At 40.6% G+C, this 23,008-nt stretch overlaps 1 protein-coding gene and 1 long non-coding RNA gene across 22 annotated transcripts in view; one reads left to right on the forward strand and one right to left on the reverse strand.

The window, feature by feature from the left end:
* The window catches only part of LOC306989239, a 94,025-nt gene extending 77,800 nt beyond the window's left edge, over positions 1-16,225 (forward strand). For both annotated transcript variants that reach the window (XR_013795602.1, XR_013795603.1), the window contains exon 7: positions 15,690-16,225. This is a non-coding gene — a long non-coding RNA (uncharacterized lncRNA). The remainder of the gene's footprint in view (positions 1-15,689) is intronic.
* ebf3a (EBF transcription factor 3a) overlaps positions 1-23,008 on the reverse strand; it is a 92,065-nt gene that overhangs the window by 12,323 nt on the left and 56,734 nt on the right. For 6 of the 20 annotated variants that reach the window (XM_079594707.1, XM_079594720.1, XM_079594706.1 and 3 more), the window contains exons 8-10: positions 19,782-19,899; positions 13,475-13,608; positions 12,271-12,397 (exon numbers count right to left, since the gene is read on the reverse strand). In XM_079594707.1, coding sequence (XP_079450833.1) covers positions 12,271-12,397; positions 13,475-13,608; positions 19,782-19,899 — 379 coding nt within the window. Of the gene's footprint in view, positions 1-12,270; positions 12,398-13,474; positions 13,609-19,754; positions 19,900-23,008 lie in introns of all 20 variants that reach the window. The other 14 variants (XM_079594711.1, XM_079594704.1, XM_079594716.1 and 11 more) reach the window with 3 other exon arrangements.

Genomic DNA, 23,008 nt, shown 5'->3' on the forward strand with positions numbered 1-23,008 from the left:
TATTGGCCTGACGTACTGATAGCTTTGGTTGAGCCTATAAAAATGAACATATAAAATGACATATATCAACTTTAAGAAGGAAGATATCAGAGGGAGCAGAAAAAAAGCCAGTAGAACATCAGCACAAAAATATTATCAGACATGAATGTAGATGTCGTTGTCAGTGATGATTCCGTATGAATCAATGCGCTTTTTCTTTTGAGAGATCAAATCTGTCTGTTTCCCTTACTCAGCGCGCTATTTGCTGCTGAACTCTGCTCTGATGGAAACGGGGAGAAACGCGAGAAAGAACTAAAGCAGAGAATGAGAGATGACAGCCTGAGAGGAGAAGATGAGCATATTAGACAGGAAACTTCCTGGAAATAATTGGGTGACTTTATGATGAAGTGCTACAATTACATCTAAGTGTAGTAGGGGACGGCAATCCAATCAATCCAATCTGATCAATATCAAGACGCCGGTTGTGTTTTGGCGCACACGTATGCGTGTCATCGTGTGACAGCGGTGATGCTATTTGACATGCCATCTTGCATGGCTGAAGACAAAGTGTCGTGCAGGAATCCGAAGTAAGATGTCGGCTTGTTAATAAAGCATTGATCGGGCGTATTGATTTTACATGACATGGCTTTCACAAGGATGTAGCTCTCTCACACACACACACACACCTTCACCTCCCCCTTTCCTCGTTCCTAGACGGACGCCATCCGACTCCAGACAGGAGGGCAGATGTAAATGTTTGTATTATAGCACTTCATTATGCCTGAATTTGCCCATATGAGGGAATCCATCATTTTGGCTGGTTTTTTATGTCTGGGGTCTGGGACTACACAAATGGATCATGGACTTTGACACTGGCCCTTCAGGATGTGTATTTGCCCTGGGACATATAATAAAAGCAGCACTCGGTGACATTAAATATGGCCCAAAAGCGGGCAGATTTACAGCCGTTCTGATGGCACTTTCACACAGCGCAGCCCCGAGCAGCAACATGTTGTTCTGTGCTCTGACATTGAGGCTTTGCTGATGAAGGAATGTGTGCGTTTGATAAATGTATCGGAACAGTGGGCGCTAAACGCTCTTCAGTTATTGATCTGATGCTAATGCAGTAAAAGAGGTCAGTGAGACCTTCATTAGCGCAAGACAGTCCCTCACCTCAGAGATCCTCCATCTCAAACACGCCAGGAATTATTAACTACAGCCGTGTGAAAATCACAGGGGGAGGAGTTTTCAATAAATAAAGAAATGGTGATCGTAGTATCTAGCAAAACGCTACAACACAACTACAGATTACATTACAGTTTCTTACGCAATACAATAACATAAATGTAAATAACAACATCTACATTTTCTTAAATGTTGCTAGGGTTTTATGGGTGTTAGATTTACTGATCCACGTCATGTTGGTCGTTAGATATGGCTCAGGTCCCTCCTTCAATATAAATATATTGGATTTACATGTAAGTGTCTTAAGAAACACTAATGACTCTATTACATGTGATATTTTAATGGAAACTATGGTTACCATTATACAAATTTTATAAAGGGAGGATTTGTGTGATTACAAACACATCAAATTGATAAAAATAACCGAGAAATGAATAGGAGAAACAGATGTGGTGTTGGTGTGTGGGGGGTATCAGTGCTACTGGGCCAGCTGGGAAATATGGAGAACAGATTGCGCAATAACAGTTTAAATCCAGACAGACTCCTGCAAGCATCTTGCGTTCTCCTTCACTGCTGTTGTTGAACTATTAAACGATCACAATGTACACACTCTCTATCTCTTTCTCTTTCAGCCCAGGCCTGAGGCTAAGCCCCTCCCACTGGCCTTTGAGCCGGCCCCCCAGCCCCAGGCTCGGCCAATCAATAGCACTTTCCTGTTTTAGAGCTGGGTAATTATGAGGTGGGGAGAGTAGGTGACCTTTCACCTGTTCCGCATTACTTTGCTGATATTAAGATAAATTGCCCGATTTTGGGTAAACATATGCTGCAATTCAGGCTGTCAGCGCTGGTTTGCTCAGGGATAATTTGTATTGATCTCTCCGTTTCTTCCCAATTCTGCTTACTGACCTCACGGATAATGAGAGAGAGAGAGTGTGTGTAAGTGCTGGATATTGCCGTACTCACCACTGCTTTCCACTACATGTGTGTGTGTGAGTATCTGGAAGCCTGGCGTATGTCAGTGGCAGAGTGTTTTGCTTACGTCTTCATTTGTCATCCATTTTCTGTTTGTTTGTTCTATCCATCCGGAATGGAGAGAGGGGGGCTGAACGCCGTTTAGCACTCAAGCATAACTGAGCACGTTAAATCAAATCAGGCTCACGTCTCGTACGGGACCGTTATGAATTATGGAGCCGACCGTATAAAAGGGAAATGTGCTTGCTAATGAGCTAGCATGCTTTTCGGGCCGAACGAGAGCGGAGTGAATGAACAGAAGGGTTTGCGTTTGATGGATGACAAATCTAAAGCTCCTTGGGCTGGTCATCATGTTTAGTTGTTTTTTTCACCCCTCATTTGTAAAAGAGAATGTTAAGCACAATCTGCCAGGGATTTAACATAAAACAGCCTCTGATTTTACATCCAGAGAGAGTCTGTGTGTGTGTGTGTGTCTACATGTATGTGTGTGCGTGTCTCCATATATTTCAAGATTGAGTGTTTTGACCTTGTTCTAGCAGACTGTATATATTGTCATTCTTCAAAGCTGACACGCTAGAGTGCGGCAGATACTAAACTGTGACACGTTTTTATTTAGCAATAAGAGAAGCGTCCCATAGTAACATCACAGGGAAGTGACACGATCGCAATCAATCACAATAAAACGCAGCTGCGCGGATTCGCAAAGTTACGAGACGGAGAAAACTTACTTCACGCACTAAATATACTATGTAAAAACTGTATAGGTAATTTTTTTGTAGAAAAATCTGGATTTGAATATCGTAAAATTCTGAATCGGTAAAGGATATTAAATTGACATTGTCACTGGTCTAAACTGGGCTGGAGAAACAGCAGACAACTGTAGAGAAGCAAAACAATGTATAAGAATAGAGAGTTTCTTAGGGTGTGTAAAAAATAATTGTTTTGAAGACTTTGGCGTAAAGCATTCTGGGTAATGAAGTGTTATTCCACTATAGTCCACTTATTAAATATAATGAAATCCATAAATGATCTCTGGAAATGCCCTATATGTAGTTTGATAAGATGTTTATGGGTAATTCAAACTGGAAAATGAAATATAAAAAAACAGTTATGAATTTCAATCTATTTGAAAACCCTTACATTCTACATTCAATTATATTCAAATTATTTTCATTTGGTTAAAAAAAAACTGTGCTGGCATTCCAGACGTCCATTACATCCCATGATGATGATAAGTGTGTATCTTTGGCTCTGATAATGAATGGCTTTCTGGCTGTTGCTCTCTATTACTTTGTCTAATTATCCTTAACTGCTGCGAGCTTATCTCCGCCCCACCTCCACCATCAAGAACCACTTTTCCACTTTTTTTTTTTAAACTTCTACAAACACAAACCAGAAAGGGCAAACACAAGAGATTTTAAAGCGGAGAGAAATGTGGAATAGTGCTGCCCATCTCTGCTTTCTTAAGGGAACAGAGAATAATGCCTGACTGTTGTCAACATGCTCTGCGGAAACAAAAACGTTAAAAAGGAAATGTCTTTTAACACGGATTGCCCATTGTTCCACAGCTAAGCTACAGAGGCATACAAGAAAGGGAAGAGAAAAAAAAGGAATAGCATCAAAGGGCAAAAAGAGTTTCTGAGTTTAATGCAGCATAATAAAAACAGGAAAACATTCATTTGTTCCAGCACAGCTGCTGGATTTAACTCTAAATGAGGTCAATTTTCACTGCAATTATGATCATCTTCCTGTAACTGCCTGACCAAGATGTAGTAATAATTCAGTAACTTTACCAAAAACAGACCACCTTCATAATTAGAATTTGTTTGACCTGAAATATAATCTGAGAGAAGAACTAGGGACTTTTTTTGTTGTTAACGAGAGACATTCGTTCCAACCCAAATTTGGGTCAAATATGGACAAACCCAGCCATTGGGTTAATTTTTTTAATTAAAAATGTTAACCCAACAGTTGGTTTGTCCATATTTGACCCAGATTTGGGTTAAAACAACCCAGCATGTTTTAGTGTAGCAGCTGCCACAGATGTGTCTCACAACAGAAACCTTTCACATATAAACACACACACACACAGTGTTGTTAGATGTTATATATATATATATATATATATATATATATATATATATAGCGTTTTAAAATGTTTGACATTTTTGTTCACTACAACTTTTGACTAGCAGTGTATAAAACGCTTTATTAGAAAAAAGACTAATGGTAGGCGACTACAAGGCGGACTAGGTGATAAACCAAATGAAAAGCGATTTTTGGGATTAAAGTGGAAAAGAACGAGGCATAGACAACTAAAAGGGGAGAAATTAGCTGATGGCTGACTAGTTTTGTACTATTACAATGCTTTGAATTTCAAGCCTGATTTGAGCAAGAAAAAGAGCAATATAGGGAAGAAGTGACGGGGGGGTAGGGGGGGGGGGTGAAGTGGGGTTTTCAGAGAACAGAGAGAGCTGGAGCTCTTCGACATGGCGCTAACTTCTTCATTTTATTGCCAGCTGTCTCCGAGGAAGCTATTTCATCTCCGAGAAATTCAGATACTCCGGAAATTAAAATTTCAAAGATCTGCGGCGTGAAGAAGAAAAAAAAAGAGTGTGGGAGAAAAAAATCAATGGAGGCAGATCAATGCTCATAGAAATTTCATGAACTTTGAACCGATACAGGCATGATGATGAGAAAGAGAGAGCGAGAGAGAGAGAGAGAGAGAGAGGGGGGCGCTCGAGCCACCGATAAAGTGTCGACAGGACAAGAGAAGCCCACTCTCCCGATCCAGGCCCTTCATATTTTATTTCCCTGACAGAAATTACATTTCAAGTCTATTTCTGTAACAAGGAAGGTTAAAAAAGACCTCCACCCCTTCCATTTCTCTTTTCTTCCTCCTTTTGTCAGCATTCTCCATCCATGTGACTCTCCTCCGGCGGATCTGACTCAAACGGCTCGCCGATATCAAATCGAATTGGGTTCCGCCGATCGCAGACGCAAACGAATATTGTAAAATGAAGATCGATACATGGATGAAGTGGGGGTGAAAAAAATCGATGGCCGCTAAATTATTGCTGCATTTCGTCCTCATTCGAGATGAGTTGTGTTTTCCTCTGCCGGTCAATACTTTGTGGCTTCTCTCATTAATCTATAAATAAATTTGGCGATGAATGTGGCGCACGGGTTAGGCCCGGGTCAGAGGGCTGCACACGGGAAGATGTTTGGGAACGAGAGAGCGCCCCATCCATCAGAGGAGTGCTGGCCACTGGAGCATGACTAATTTCTCTGACTTAGTGAGGACAAACCTATTTAAAGCTGCCAGAGGTAAAAAAAAAAAAAAAAAAAAAAAAAAAATGGACCGAGCCAAAATAGCAACCAGCAGGGCCAATTATACCCAAATCACTCCAGTGCAACTCTCTTTAAGGAGAGAAGGTTCATTTGACCCTTCCAGCACATGCAGAGGTTGACTGAATCTTTTTTGGACCTCTGCTTATTATAGAGTTGTAGCTTGTCACAATATTGCGTTAAAATATCACCACAATCCCCAATGGTGTGACATTGCTCACAATAATAGCACTCCTCTCTGAAGTAATAATATTTCTCAAACAACTGTCTGAGAAGAAAAATTCTCATCTGCTGAGAAGGACTCAGTTCTTGCTTCTAGTTATTAGTGTGCAGTTCCCCAGTACACTTGTATCATTAGACAAGAGCGCAATAGAGTGTTTTTCTCCATTTGTTTTCTCTAAAGACATTTCCATTAAAAAATGTACAATTGAAAAAAATAATTAAATTTAAAATATATAGTATATAACCTTGGATTAGTGTCTTCTAAAGTGTATTCTAGCTCCTTTTAATGCATGAGTGTGAATTCTGATTTAAAAAGATTGGGCATCTTTTCTTCTTTTGATTCAGAAACTTTGATTCAATCATTTTTAATCCGAATCTTCAAAATGTGAATCTGAATAAAATACCCTGAAAGTCGTTAATTCGTTGTGATTGTACAGTTGTAACATCTTTGTTGTAATTTCTAAATATGTAATGCATCTAACATCCTTTAAACTTGAATGATTTTAAACTATCCAAAGCTTTCATTTAAGGATGTCAAGTCAACTTAATTTTCTAACTGAAAAGTACAGTTCTATGATTTTTATTTTTTTTTGTCCAAAAATCATTTTAACTCAATCGAACATTCAAAAAAAACATTCTCTAGTCAATCCTAAATAGCACACATCTCTGCGACTAAATGTAAATCTTACAAAACAATCTAGAGAAAAGGAATGGATTTCCTCTGTTTAGAGCTCGGTTGTGCACTCTTTTAAGTGTGGAAGACAGTTTTGTTGTACTTGATGTAGTGAACATGATGGAGACGGAGAGGAAAACAACTCCTGGACTGCGTTCAAACACCTCTGTTTACATTTCCTCCCTGCTACTGATTACTTCTGGTAGTTCTGAGTGTGTTTGCATATGTGTGTGTGTGTGTGTGTGTGTGTGCGGTCCTATCAGATGCAGCTCGTGCTCCGCGAGGCCAAAGGCAGTGGGTGGGGACGAGTGTCTGATGGACAGATAGCCCAGTGCAAACGGCTGGCTGATAATTCGCTGATATGCTGTTTCATGTGCCAGCGTTTAGATTTGTTTACCATCGTTCCTGTTTCCAACCGCCCCCTCCCAATCTGCTTACAAAGACCCCAGTAAGATCGTCCTCTTCCAGCGGTAATGCACTTCCTCGAGAAGGGGACGAGAGCGGAACTACAGAAGGGAGGTGAGAGGGAAAAAATCCACTCTTTACAATTTGAAACACTTGCGTCAGAGGTTAATTGCCTCTAAATGTCAGTAATTAGTCTAATGAAGACCAGCGTTTGGATCCAGTGTGGCCGTGTGCATGCGTGCCAGGATCGAGATGGGCCGAGTGAGTGAAGGGGCGAGATGACCCCTTTGTCCTTTTGTGCTATGATAAATGACCGTCTCCTCCTCTGTGCGTTTTGTCAGTTTCAGCGCAGTTGAGTCGATACCTTCACCTTGACAAGGAAACTTTGTGATTTATCAGGGCCGCCGGCCAATCAACAGGCCGGGAGCTTGGAGCCCTTGGAGAGCCCGAGAGCGCGCTGTGGTCAAAGTCTCGGGGAGCCCAACGGGGCGACGTTGTCAACGGAGTGATAGACAAATGAGTCTCGTTAGAAGTGGCCAAAAAAAGAGGGGAGGGGTCCCGAGATGGAGGGAAAAAGTGAGAAATAGCAAGCAGAAAAAGCGCTTGACTCGTACTAATAACAGAAAGAGTCCAGATCGGTCACGGCGGGTTAAAAGACGAAGCACCCTGTCACGCCGCAGGTTTTGAAATTAGCAAATAATGTTCCCGAGTTCTGATAAATGTCTGACGGGGCTCCCTCGCAAATCATTTTTTAACATTTTGATGCATGTCTACGATCCCATCGGAGGAAGGGAAAAGTTTACTGGCCCTCGAATGTGCCGTGACAAATGAAGGCCGGTAAGTGTACGATTTCTGTATGAAGTATAGTTCATTTTCGCCAATTCTGGTAAATGGGTGTCACTGATTAGGACAAATAGTCCGGGAGGGTGATAGCTCCTGCCGTACGTCTCTATTCCTCTTTCTCCTCCTCTCCCCGGCCTCCAGTGGAGCGTTAAGGCCGCGGTCACCAGTGACCATGCCTAAATAGAAAGCAATAGCTTTGATGCAATTAGAGTCCGACGTTGAGCTTTATTTATGGCGGGTGTCATTGTTGGGAATCGTTTGTAAAAGCGCTCAGGAGGCCTGCCTCCGTTAAAGTGTCTATTAGAGCCAGAGCGCTCACATACATATATATCTTAGTTTATATCTCTCACTTTCCCCTTGTTAGGAGCCAAAGGAGATCATTGCTGCCTCCAAATTTGGGTCATAGATGTATTCCCGTGCACAATCTGTCATCCCAATTTGTTTATAGGGATGTTCCTGCTGATCCTTTAAGGTACTTTTGAGACCAAGTCTCCCAAAAAAGGTTCTGTGGACAAAAAAAAAGTGCCAATATTTTTGTGCCAATACTGATAGTAGCTTAAAGCAAAAATCAAAACTGTATTGTCTATTAAAAATAATCAAATACTATATATTTGTTAAATAACTCGATTTATATAGAGAATTGTGTGTATATATATACATATATATAATATATATATATATATATTGTATATATACATTTTTACATAATATATATATATATATATATATATATACTGTATATATACATTTTTACATAATATATATATATATATATATATAAATTTAACATTATATATATATATATATATATATACATATAATTTAATTTATATATATACTGTACATAAGATGTAAACAATATTATTCTAAAATATAATACTTTATAAAAAAAGTTTAAAATAAACAAACAAATAAATACAATTGTTTATAACAAATATAAAATATCTAATTCAATTTCAATAGGAAATACATCAACACAAGAAAAAAAAATACACTCATCAAGCCATTTCATGAGGAATTCAAAGGCAACATCTGGATGGACTTTTTAAAATAGCCAGATCAGCTAAAGAGAGCATTTGTGAGTTGAGAGCTATTGGCAAAGGGACAAACAGCCGTCCTGCTTTGATTTTTTCTCTCTCTCTCTCTCTCTCTCTCTCTCTCTCTCTCTCTCTCTCTCTCTATCTCTCTTTTTATGGAGCCTTCTGACAAGCTGTTCCATGCCAGACCTGATCAATGGATAACCAATACAGGTATCAGATGGCGCAGCGGTGGCCTTGTGTTAACAAAAGACACGATCGTACAAACATACAAGGTTAAAGATGAAAAAACTAACAGAACACGCAGTTCTTTGAAGGAAACAAAGGGATGCAGACTCAATAAACCACTGCAGTGTTTCCTTTTAAATGAAGATGCTAAGAGCCTAGAGCTGTAAATAGCCCAAATAACACACACACACACACACAAACACGCGGTAGATCAGAGTGTTAATGGACGGCTATTGAATAACACATTGTTTTAGGCCCAGTTCTGGCAGCTCATAAACTACGGAGACCCTCTCGCGTGTTTGCGTAACCTTACGGGATGCCGACATCCCATCACAGGCCGTCTTTAATGTCCCCCGGTCTTGGTGGATCTCTGCGGCGTGTTTAATTTCACTGCTGTTTAGCTGTGTCAAAGCAAGAGGCGTTGGAGTGTACCGGAGGACATTAGGAGCCGCTTTCAGAGTCTGAGCAGAGTAATTTGTTTAAAGAGCATTGACCTCTGAGACAGGCGGCTTGTGTTGGCCGTGATGGAGGAGAATTATCGACTCTTAAAGTAGCACTGCACTCTGACAGGCGTATGCCGCCACATCTGAGCGAACACCAAGGACCTTTTACAACACCTTCAGCACTGACACTATTCACAGGGCAGTGAAGAACATATCACCCCAAAATCACAAGAACTTAGATTTACTTTAAATTGTAATGAAGTCTATATTTAGGACCATTATTTTTTTTTCCAATTAACCAAATTTGTTTTCTCCATAAATAATGCACAAAGTCATAATGTGCTTAATTGTCATGACAATAATATCACAATACAAATAAATCATAATGTTCCTAAAGCTTGCTTTAAGCTTCACGATAACATATATAATATAAATATGCATTTAATGCACAGTAAATGGTAGATCACATGCAGCATACAGCACTCAACAGATGGTTGCTGTATGCCAGTAATGATCAGACCTATATCTGACCATACTACGCCCCTGCGAGGAGGTCACGGCACTGTATTTAATTGGCCGTGATGTATCAGATGAGAGCGAGGGTGTGTCTGACTTCGAAAAAAAGAGGGTGGTCAGCATGAAATGTTGTAACGCCCAACAAAAACACAGTATATAACTATTTAAAAATGATCTTGTGAAATATCTGCCACTTACACAATTTAGCAAATACACACAAACAAACAAACAAACAGAGAGAGAGAGAGAGGGAGAGGCGAACGCTTTTAGCATTTCCAGTTCAAAGCGGCTGTTTATGAACTAATTACAGGCATAAACTCGAGCAATTTGTTTCGATCGATATCACTTACAAGAGTTTAAGAACTGAAAATAGGAGAAGAGAGAAAAAATGGCAATATAGAAATAACAAAGCAAGCAAAATGCACCTCTGAGCTTTGCAAAAAGAAAATAATCATAATTACAATAATTACAAGTACTGTTTTTGATATTGTCTTTTATTTAAGAACATTCATTAGTAAATAAGCTTTGAATGGGAATTTAATTGACTTAAAATGTCAGCCAGTGTGATAAAGCCTTATAACAGCATGAAATGAATCCAGTCTAGCGTGTGTGTGTGTGTGTGTGTGTGTGTGTGTGTGTGTGTGTGTGTGTGTGTGTGTGTGTGTGTGTGTGCGTGTGTGTGTTCTGATTTGCCTGTCATTTGTGACCTCAGAGAGGGAGGTGAGGCATTATGGGGATTGGAGTTCAGAAGATGAGAGGGACGGGGCGTGTAGTCTGTGACTTCTCTTCTTTAATTCGAGGGGATAATTAACTAAGTCCTCAAAATCTCCGCCAGTAATTATATCTCCTCACTGATGAGCAGGAACAAGGATCAGTGAGGGAAAACAAACAAACATTTCATGAAGACAGGGGAAGGTGGGGGTGACAGATGCTGGATTGTCTTCTATAAAGGCCTCTAGTAAACTTAATTATACAGCATAAACATCTATACACTGTATATATAAACTATATTTATAGCATCCAATGCATAGATAGATAGATAGATAGATAGATAGATAGATAGATAGATAGATAGATAGATAGATGGATGGATGGATGGATGGATGGATGGATGGATGGATGGATGGATGGATGGATGGATGGATGGATGGATGGATGGATGGATGGATGGATGGATGGATAGATAGATAGAAATGTGCAGTATGCATTAAATATAAAGAACAATCATTGTAAATTCATAATAAATGTATACTGTAACTTTAACTATCTTTTGATTCAGAAATGTTGTTAATTTCTTCACATCAAAGTCAAAGATTCTGATTTAAAATAAAATCTAAATTCAAATCTGAATCAAAGATTCTAAATTAAAAGAAGACAATATGCAAAAGAAGAATAGTTGGCGAACCCTGATATGTGATAACCCACAATCCCGTACGTTCAGATCAACGATTGCATACTGACTGGGCAGTTTTGGTTTCGGACACAGAAACTTTGGTCAGAAACTATGTTTTATTACCAAGGTACATTTTTGTTGGGGTTGATGACGCAAATGTTCGTCAAAACATTGTAATGTGTGCTGAATTTGACACTGACTCCCTGTTTTGTGCTTATTAGCATTAGCACATGTTTAGTTCCCGAGTCTCTGCGGCTTTAACGATGGCAGACATTAATGTCTGAGCAGGTCTGGTATTAGCCGGCCCTGTGTTCTCGGGTTTCATTATCGCAGGGGCTCGTTGGCCTCTGCCCTGCCCCTGCTGAGAGGGTTAAATGTGGGAGGGAGAATCGGCCCGCAGCCTCGGTGGGGTTGAGATGGGGAACAGCTGCCTGGGGGGACCGGGGCCCCTTCCTCACCTCTCTCTCTCTCTCTCTCTGTGTCATTTTCTCTCTCTCCCTCTCTCTCTCTCTCTCTCTCTCTCTCTCTCTCTCTCTCCTTGACATTCCTGAGTGTGAGAGTAATTCCTGATGATTATCTCATTGTCCTACTCAATTTGGGATCTGACACACTGCTTCCAGGTCAAACACGGTGTGACCATGTAACCTCCAGTATCAGCTGTACCGAGGGAGAGATTACACTCATCTAAGACCACGTAAAAACACAATCGCCCACAATCCACCCAGACACACAAAGCACAACCTTGTGAGCTGGTCACACATACGTATGCACACATGAGTAACCTGGGCACCAAGAAACACTAGTGTTTTTGTGCAAAGTAGAGGAAAGGGTGCGGGAGAAAGGGTCAGAGATGTGTTGTCAGGATTTGAGATTAACTGGAGTTGGCAGATTCGCCCCAACTCCATTGGTCTGCGTTATGATATAGGGTTACAGAGGCATGCATCTCACACCGGTTGGGGTTCAGCCAAAGACTTGAGAGAATGGAGGGAACCTAAACAAAAACCAACTGATATGACTGCAACTCACCTGTATAGACGAATCGTCCCGGCGCACCTTTGCAGAACTGCTTTGACTTGTAGGACAGGGTGACTTCTACGACGCCCGGGATGTGTCTTGGAGGGGTCTGCACTCGGATGGCATGGGGCGTAATGAGCTTTGAGAGAGAATGGGTAACCTGGTTAGGACCATGCAAACTACACCAATTGTACAGTTTTGAACACCTGGCATGCAATGAAAACATTAAACCAATGAGCTCCAGTCCTTAACTTATTGTCAAAAATCCTGACAGTAGAAACTAAACCTTCAGAAGTAAATCTGGCCCATACTTTTTCCAAATTTCTTGTTGATTGAGAGTTAATCGTCAGTGGAAAGATCTTACACAGAGCTCAGAAATGAAACCAGCTCAGAAAGACAGTGGGCAAACTCGGTTAGGACTATGCTAATTGTTGCATAGATTTGAACGGCTGAGTGGTAAAGTAACCTGTCAAGTAGAAGAATTGTATTTGTCCTCGCTTTAGAGTTAACGTCAGCAAATAGTCCTTGGATTACACTGAGCCCAGGAAAGGCCAAGGGGCATGAGTCCTGTTAAAATCACCTCCATATGTCTCCCCTTCACTGTTTTCCTTGCTTTCCCTCGCTCGTTTTCCCCCCTCTGAGATATTTCACCCCTAATTGTTCAATTGTTTTGCAAGACCTCACGGTTCGGCAAGGAACGCGGCGGAGGCCTCTGTGGACTTATTGTGAGGCTGTTTAGCATGCAGTTTGTTTATCTAACTCCTTATCTGCTCTTGTGATTAAACTAGGAAAAGAAAAATAATAAAATAAAATCGAATAAACAAACGCTCATTGGCTCGTTGAGGCTCCGACCGGCAAATATATGCCAGACAGCTTTATCAACTCATAAAGGAACACACTAACCTAAAAATCTTTATTAGCTCTGAACTAATTACAACGCAGCTTCGGCATCCCTTTAGTTCACTCTTATTTATATGTTTATGTGGCGTGAAATGAACAAAAAGTAAATGTACAGGGACAATAAACGGACGGCAGCATAATTGCATTAAACCGGTAGAAGCAGGGCTTCATAAACTGTGTATAATCACAGTTTTCACGTAATCACTTTTTATAGAATCTAATGAAGTTCATTAGAAGGCTGTTACAGGAATACATCGCTGGGCAAATATCTCGTGCACAATAAAATGAATTATCTGGTTTTATGCCAAAGTCTTACCTCACTCCATACTAGCATGGTGCCAAACACGACCTGTAGTCCATCGAAGAAGTTATCGCCGATGATGATGACCGTGGCTCCTCCAGTGGTCCAGCCTTCACTCGGGCTAATGGCCTTTATGCACGGGGTAGCTGCTTATAACAGAACAAAAAAGCACAACTCAGGATCCTGTTTTTGTATGGACACACGCTAGCCACATGCAGATCATTCTCACGCTGAGGATAATGAAACCCTAAAGCAAACGAAGCATGAATGATTTGGGCCACGTGAAAACAAAAGGCCTGCGTTGTACATCAACTCTTCTGTGTAGAAATCAGCCATTAAACTGTTCACTAACACAATGAGAGGGAGAAGAAAACATCGACTGATGCGGCCGGTGTCCGTGGTTTGGCAGATACACCGTTGTACAGATACGTTAGAGCAAATGCGGCCGTTGCTGATGATTAAGCACTGTGTGCACGCTAGGACCGTCGATTTATCTGTCCGGCTTTCACAGATCTGAGATCAGTCAATCAAAAGGTCGCGGAGCAAAGCACGGGCGGCGGGACAGCAAAAAAGCGTGACTTCGATTTTTCATGCACCCGCTAATTGGGTCGAGGCTTTTTATCTGCAAACCTTGCCTTTGGTTTAAAAACTTCCAACTTTCTCCTCTCTTCCAACCCTTTATCTCCCAGTGTCTCTTATCTTTTGGTAATGAGTACTTTTTGCCGTTTGGGGTCTTTAAAATCCGATTTTAGGGGCGATGAGATGGGATTTGTGAGTTTAAGGTTTAAATAGGTAAGCTATCGTGCTAATGGTGAAGTACACGTGTTCTTAAATGAGAGAACGAGGTTGTGGGTCTGACCCCGCCTTTGTCGAGAAGTTAGCCAATGGCTCATTAGCATACATTATAGTCGAGCCTGCCTCCCCCCCTCCACCCCTGCGGAGTCAACACTACCCCAGTTGTAAGCGGTCGCAGGCCTAGGGCAACTCGACCCCCCCCGTTAACATCTTAGCGCTGTGTGCTTTGATCAGCTTTTCCTCTTCACTCTGTTGACTCTGTGCTGCCACCCCCTCCAAAGCACCTTTTGAATGCGAACTCCCGGGCAAAGCGAGCGCGAATATGACAACACACTGCTAATACTGGCCAACAATTCAACCGCAACAGTAGCCCTTCACCTTGAGCTGTTTTCATTTTATTTTACGGCTTTCCAGGCCTCACTCATTTCGTTTCTTTTCCAGGGAAAAAAACAATGGCATTGTGCTTTTAGATTTTAAGGTCTCCGAGAGGTTATTAATAATGCACAGAAGATGGTTGGCCTCTTTGGAAACCCTCTCAGCTTAAAATCTCTCCCCTCCATTAAAAGTGTCTGACATCATTTTCATCAGCCCGCAGACTCTGACATCATTTTATAACCCAAAAATATTCAATACGCCTCTTGTGCCAATACTAATGCTGCTCTCACATTGTTATTTATTTTAATGATTTAAATGGCAAATCACTATTAACTTATATACTTGAATAAATAATAGATTTGTACATACATTATATTAATATTTTGAAATAATTGTATAATAATTTCATAATATTGTAATATAAGTGGTTGAATAATTGACAATAGGGCTGGGCTGTTGAATTAAGTTCATACGTAATTATAATATTTAATATTCCCACCAATTTTGTGTGTATATATATATATATAGTCTCTCTCAATATATGGCTCCTGTACTGCCCGTTTAATCCTTCGCAAGGTGAATAACAGAAGTTGGATTGCCGGTCATGTTACGTGCCCAAATTTAATACTTAAGGTTAGGGGTTTGTTCAAGTACTTATTAAGCTCCGCCAATAATGCAATAAATGATATATTTATGACCGTTACATGAGGTAAACCTGTGGGGTTAAGCCCTTGTGTGTGCAGGTGTTTCTCTCCCCTGTCTCTCTGCTGTTCTAGCGGCCCTAGTTAATCAACATTAGGTATTGTTGTGTAGAACAGCCCAGACAAGGCAGCTCTCTTTGTTTGCCTTAATGTTGGACTAGTGGAGGTTATATTTACTCATTCCTCTCAGCTCCCAGAGCACCAGAAGCCCTGAGCTCGCTCTCTTTCTCTCTCTCACACACACACACACACACACTGGGAGCTTGCCCTTAACTAGAGCTGTTGACTTCATGCTAATAAGTTCATACAAATTTTCATTTCTGAGGCTTGGGAATGACATTTGCTTTTCTTAATTGCAGGCAGAGCGTTTGAAAGAGGATCAAGTCTCCAAAGACAGACACGACTCCTCATAGGGACTGACCTTCATCAGCGCAACCAATTATAGCAAATCATTCACCAAAAATTACAGTAAACAAATTTACTTTGTGTAGGTGAGCAGAAGGAAGGGGCTGGTGCACGTGAGTGTGTCTGCGCGTGCGCGAGGAGAGAACGGGCCCGCGAGAGGGGCAGTCTGGCAGCTGTGGCCTGAGATCACCACGCTTTGCCTCGGAATTCGCAACGCTCCCCCCGCCATCCTAGAGAAAGGGCTGCCAGACCTCTCCCTCTCCGCCGCCGAGCATTTGCATACATTCTGCTTGAATATAGAGAGGGAACATGTGTTGAATGGGAAGCATAAAGGAGTGAATTACACAGCCTGTGTTCGTCAGCTAATGATATACGTGCGAAATGCACTCAAGCGGATGATGGAAATTGGAGAAAGCAGACATGGTCTATGGCGGCCCGGAGAGGCCAAGTTCAACACTCCACTAGGAAGTGACGGGCAGGAACGTGTTTTAACAAGGGAGAACAATTTAGCAGGGGATGTGGCTCAGGTTATGTTCGGAATTGCATACTGACATATTACCTGAAGTATTTATTTTCTTTATGGAAAATCTGAATCGCCAGATATGTTTGCCAAAATCATATTTATATATATTTTTGGTTACAACCAATAATATCATACTTTTATATAAATATAATAATAATAATATATATATATATATATTAGTTGTTGCAACCATACATTTTTACACAAATATATATCTTTTTTTTATTCCAAGATGATAATTGCACATGCAACATAATGAGATTCCTAATTTTACTAATAAAAAATAAATAAATAGTAGCCAGTTTACAGTCCACATGTTATAGAGACTGTGTGTTAACATTTGTAAAATGTAAAAAACTCATGCTAAATTATTATATTAGTCTTGCAAAAACTAATCTGCATGCATGTGTCAATTTATCAAATAATTTTGTGGTAGTTCTTTACGCTCAGAGAAATCGCTGGCTTTGTTTCATCGGGCTTCCTCTGGCTGAAGTGGCCGGTCAACAAGCAAGACTGTGTGTGTGTGTGTGCGTTTTCCCGTGTGTATTGTTTACAGAACACCACAGCGTCTTGGTGTGAAGCTTTAATCAGACTTGAGTCGTCTTCCATGGCAACATGGCGGCCGGCGTGTTTTGTCACCTTCTTCGCTGCGCTCCCCAATATTGAGGCACTCTAACAGGTCCCATCCTGCCTGCTGCAACCTTCCTTTGTTCCAGCGCGTAAAATGTCTTGTAATTGTGCAGGGGATGTCCAGATGGCAGGCTGATCCCGGCGCTGATGGGATTAGAGCTCTTACCTCACGTCGGCCCATCTGTCCTCTCTAACTGGCTACGGCCTCACAGACGCCGACCGCTCGTCTTTATTGCATAAACCTAACAACATTACCGCCACTTGGTATGCAAATCAACCCGGAGCTGTAGGCCCAGACCGGAGGGGGTGTGCGTGCACCGCAAGAGAGACTTTCTTTTTCATGCTCTAAATGTCTTCCTTCTCTTTTCGGTCTTGTGCATCACTATATTTCTTTGCTTTCGTGGAATTAACACTAAACGGTTTTCAAATCGGGGAATGTGTTCATTTGGACCCGGGAGGGGGGGGTGGGGGGGGGTGGTATGGTGTTGATTGTGTATGTTGTGTCTGGCTATGTGCAGATGGGGCCGTTTGGATCCGAGTGTGTGCGCGCATGTTCGCGACTGTGTGAATTTGTACATATGTTTCTGCGTGGCGTATCTAAATGGCGCTAATGCAAAAGAAACCCTCCTATAGTGTGCGCTCGCCTCTTTCTCCTCCCCCAGGTTTCTTTCTCCAGCTGTAAATAATGAAAGGGGCTCATGTGCTCGGAGAGCGCAGCAACGGTGAGGGTCCGCTGGGCTATGTGAAGGGAATTACTTTAAGTTGAAGATCAGAAGGCAGAGTAAATTCACTGTCCGGGAAAATTCGCCTGAATTAGATGATTAGATAAAAGTGTGATAGGACAGGAGAAACGGTAGGACCTCCCCGTGGCCGCTTTCGTGCTCTCTCAGCTTGCATTTATCACTTTCAAGAATGTGTTTCTAATCTAAACCACCCTGTATCTGCGCCGCAGACCTGGACTTGACCGTAAATATGGACGAAGTTATATTTTACGACTATATATCCTGTACATGTGTGCAAGAAGCTCTTCGACACCAGAATGGAAAGAGATGACAGGTTGAACCTTTCTCTCGTTTCCTTCTCAGCCAAATGATAAGTCTTAAACATTCTCTGGAGTTTAAAGAAGTGATTAAACGCCAAGTTCGGATGCTCGGAAACTCTTTCTTTCTGTTTTAACGGGCCCCCGGTCGCCCTTAAAGGGCCAGATATTAGATAGGTAGCTGTAATATTCACTACGGCCCAAATTTGCCATCAGGGCCGGGTGAAACAGCAGGTAACTAAGTGGTGAGAGAAGGTTGGTGGGTGTTTAAGGAGGAGGTGAGCTTTTAAAACAGTCGGAAATTTAAAAGAGTTGTCAGGAATATCGCCACCACTTGTTACAGTGCTGTCAGAATTCACCGCGAGAGGGAATTAATTCGTTTAAATTTGACCGTGACTATCATACGTGAGGCCTAATAATGGGTACAAAAGAAAGTTTTTGATGGAAACCATAAAATCCCAAATTATGAGCGATCTGAATTTTATTTTTCTCCATGCCCATCCTCTTCTAACGATAAAACCACTGAAATCCGACCGCAGATGAACTATATGATGGTTGTAAACACAGTAATGGAAGCTTAGAAAAAGATTTACAATAAAAAAGGACTTTGAAGAAGGATAGCCTCGGCAGTGTTTGGGTTGGGCCGTGTTTTTTCTGTCTTTCTCTCTCTCGGTCTCACGGGACTCAGGCAGACGAGGGGAGAGGCCTCAACCTTCTTAATTGCTCTCCTAATTAAAGGCGGTTGCTAAGGAAAACACACCTACTATCAAGCGACTACAGCAGAGAGACAAACAATACGTCAGAATACCAAACACTCGAGCGCTCAGGGCACAAACGTTCAATTACGCTACTTCTGTACTGCTTTTCACCGACGTTAATGCAAGAAGCCGAGAAATAGAAAACAAATATTTTTGCTGGGGTTTTTTGTCTCACACGAGTCGGGATTTGATGCGATTTTTCTTGCATCATTAAATATTACTGGAGCCTTGGTTGATATGGTAATTACGGACTGATTAAGACAAAGAAAATACTAATGTTATGTTTTTTAATGAGCAAAGATTATGTTCTGTTTTAATGCTTAGCCCAGAGATTTGAGTGCTGAAGTAGAGTGATCAAAACCAGCTCAGTCTAACAAAGCAGCAAAATCTGAATTTTACCCATCCAAGGACTTGTTTTATATATAGAGAGAGTGCAGTGTTAATTAAAACCAAGTCTGGATGTAATCAGTTCATTTTCTGCACTGAATTTGAAGGGTTTTTCACGGCAAACTGTATTAAACCTACTAGCGATGCGTATTGGTAGCTGAAAGTACACTGAAAATATTTAATATGAATATGTTCATTATGTTGCGTGCACGGATTTTCTGTCTGTGCTACAATTGTGATAAACAATATATAAGCCATCACACAATTTTAAGAATTACAACAACAACAACAAAAAAGCGACATAAGACAATTGAAAAATGTGGCCCAAAATCATTCATACAAATTTCAAAAACTGTATTTCTTTTTTAAATGAGTTCAATAACATCAGTAATAATATTAACAATTCAATTATTGAGGAATTAAGCAGGTAGAAACACCATCAAATCTAAACTAAAAAGTTCTGAGGAAACAGAGAATGCATGAATATTCTCTAAAAGATGAACTAGCCATGTTTCCTCTAAAGTTACACTACCATGTTTGGTGGATGAGCGAGGATGGGCGATGTGAATGACTAAAAGAATGTGAGCTAAAAATGATAAAAGGGGAAAGGGAAAGGCAGGAAAACAGAGGGAGAAAGAGAGAGAAGCTCTGCAAATAATAGTGTTATGGGAAATGTGCCTACCATTCTCCAGATAAGGAGTGGCCGTACCTTCTGAGGGATCTAGACGGCGAGCTCTTCTGCCGTGTTTTGAGTTGTTGTGGACGAACATGTTGTCCGACACGGCCAACACGTGACCGTCCACATTAACCGTTGTCGATACAACGACCTGTGAAGAAAACGTAAAGATTGTTTGAAGGCATGTTCAATCTCTACATTGGGCCTGTGTGAAGAAGTTCATAAAGATGCATTGCTTCACATTTTTCCCTATGAAAGTCTTGGTATGAACAGGCATTTAAAACTAAATAAAATTCCAAATATTCCAGATATTCCAAACATTCACCATCCAAATATTATTGAATATATGAGATATTATAAACTAAAAAATAAACATTGTTCCAAATAATGGAATAATAACATTTCTTTATTCCATGCTTAAACTTTAAAAGCCTTCAACTTCAAATCAATCAATCAATCAATCACGCAAGCAAGCAAACAATCAAGCAAGCAATAAACTCAAATATATATAAAAAAATACAATTACAAGTCATAGCTATATATAATATCTTGAGTTTGGTATGATAAAGTTTGTAGGAATCAATTTTCACATTTCTTGCCAAAAATATGAACTCAATATAAACAGACTCTACTTAAACTTAGAATCGACTTCATTCAACTAAATGAATCATTTGGCATCCATAAAATATCAGGCCTGTTTTTGACCAGAGGCCTTTTTGAGTAGGCCTATACTTAAAGGCCAGAGAAACAAGAAGGACACTTCTGAGGGCTTCTGCGGGGTCTTTATCAGAAACAGCGGCTCTTTTTTCAGCTTGCTCTTTGTTGTGGGTCTTATTTGCGAGAAAACGAACACAAAAAGCCTTTTTGGCCTGTGGTGTCGACTCAACATGAGAGCAGGTCTCAGTACAGTTAGTGGATGAACCCGGCGCTCTTCTGATCAGTAGGGTCCTTTGGACACGGACACACACACACACGCCACGCACGGCTTTGTTTGTTTGACGTCTCTCCTCCGTACCAGCGAGGCTTTATTTTGAATGCTGACAACCGTGCGACCGCTCCACACCTTTCTAAACGATAACCGCAAACACATTTGCCTCGCTAAGCGCTGGAGCTTGAACCTGTGCCCATTGTTTATTTTCCAAGCCAAGCAGGAGGGAGTGAAACAAGGGAAAAGTTGCTCGTTTTTGCAGTCTTACTGGGTTTGGTGGAACAACTCCCCGCGGGCTTTACATTATTAAAACAATGTTATCACTACATTCCGAAAAGAGAGTCTGTTTTCACACCTTAAGCAACTAAAGATGACTTGCGCGGTTCAATATGCCTCGTGTAAGCTGGAACGCCGCCTGACTGTTAATGACCCAGCCTGAATCCGAACAGGCTACTGTTAGCTATGGATCAATTCTGCTTAGAAAAGTTCCAAACAAACACGTTCGCTTCAAACAATCAGATTAACGTGCATGCATTCGAAATTTATCAAGACCTATTCTAAAACGTTTTGTCCTTCTCCAAAAACGGATTACACTATTTATGGGAATCACATTCGCTTAATGAAGGTGAAAAATGTTTAACATTGTCTTATTCTAGTCCTCGGCTGCAATAGGTCTCGTATTTCTTTCTCCAAATGAACCGCCGTGCTGGAATCGACTCTATATAAAGCGCATTTAATTTCTCGTTTGAAGAATATAATTAACCTTTGTAAGAAGGAGAGCTTCTTTTTTCCTATTTAAAGGAGACACTTGGGCGGCTACAAGAGTGTGCATGTTAGATAAAGGACGAGAGGCTTGTCTGGGAAGAACTAGCCAAGCCCTTGTCAATCAAAGAGAGGCCTCCATTTTGAAGCGCTCTGGCTTTTTTTTTTTTTTTTTTTTTACAAAAAGCTACAATTAGTGTTTAATCTGCCACTTAAGGTGAACAGAAAGAAGTGGAGAGTCTCTCATCTGCTCCATCATCCATTAGCAGCCACTCAAACGTCCCACAGATCGCTAGCTCACCCTATTACATTGATCTATAGATTTATTGATTAGCTGTTTTATCTTATTAGTCGCAGCTTGAGTAAGGGCCGTGATGGAGAAGGGTGGCAGACCCTCAAAAGAAACAGAAAACATAGAATTTGAGAAGAGCCCCTCTGGTAGCAGATGAGGGGGTTTTCTTTGTTTTTGTTGATCTGTTTACTAAAGAGGGCTGCCCATACAGTTGCATTGAGAGAATTAGGGCCGTTTAGCATCTGAATGAGGAAAGGGGTTAGAGGGGTGGGCTGCGCTGTTGTGGGGGGTCTGAGGTGGAAGTGGAGCAGTTACAATCTGGAATATTCCCTCTGTCACGTTCACAGTCAAGAATCACAATGAGGATGATACTTGAGGCCTGTTCACAACAAATAAGATGCTTTAAATTGTTCACAATTTTTTTTTTTTTTTACCATGACATTTATAATCTCTCTTAGATAAAATATTTGGATACTGAAATTAATTATTAGGCATCAAAACAATTAATAAAATTGTTAAATATTTAATAATTTATTTAATTATTTTATTTAATAATAAATACAATAATTATTATAAATGAAATATTTAATAAAAAATATAAAATAAGAACACTTTTTGGAATTTAAAATATAAACAAAGAATCAAAAATGTATACTGTTTGTATTTGTTTGGATACTAAAAATGAATTATTCAGCATCTAAATAATGTAAAAACAAATCAATAATAGGGATAAAAAATAATAATAATATAAAATGAAACAAAAACGTATGGCTTAATATTTGTAAGATACTTCAAATTAGTTTCAGATTCCTTTTTCATAATAAAATATAATTCTGTCTGTGTCCTGCCAAAAAAATAAATATATATACATGGTGTGAATAGGCCTCTAGATATTATTCTGCTCTCTGAGTGCAATACAGGAAAAATAGAGAAATAAGAGAGGAAAAGTCAGGGGGAAAAAGAGAATGAAAATGGAATGGCAAATGTGGGAAGACAGAGACCCCAAAAGCATGACCTTGCCATGAGATCATGGAGAAAGGAACATGAGTGAAATTTATTCTAGAGGTGGCATTTAGCTTAGCAGAGCAGAGTTTAAGGGTTAGCGCTGGAGGAGAGGTGTCTTGCTAATGGACTCCACTCACAGACTGACAGGCATCACAGGTTTGGGTCATTCGTCTCACAGCCTGCTTTTGGTTGGAATTGTCTGTTGATTATGATTTTTTTTTCTATAAGTGATGCTGTCATATGCACTCCCTGCAGGGCTGTTTAAATTATTTA

The sequence above is a fragment of the Phoxinus phoxinus genome (genome assembly GCF_949152265.1).
Source record: "Phoxinus phoxinus genome assembly, chromosome: 21".
NCBI classification, from domain to species: Eukaryota; Metazoa; Chordata; class Actinopteri; order Cypriniformes; family Leuciscidae; genus Phoxinus; species Phoxinus phoxinus.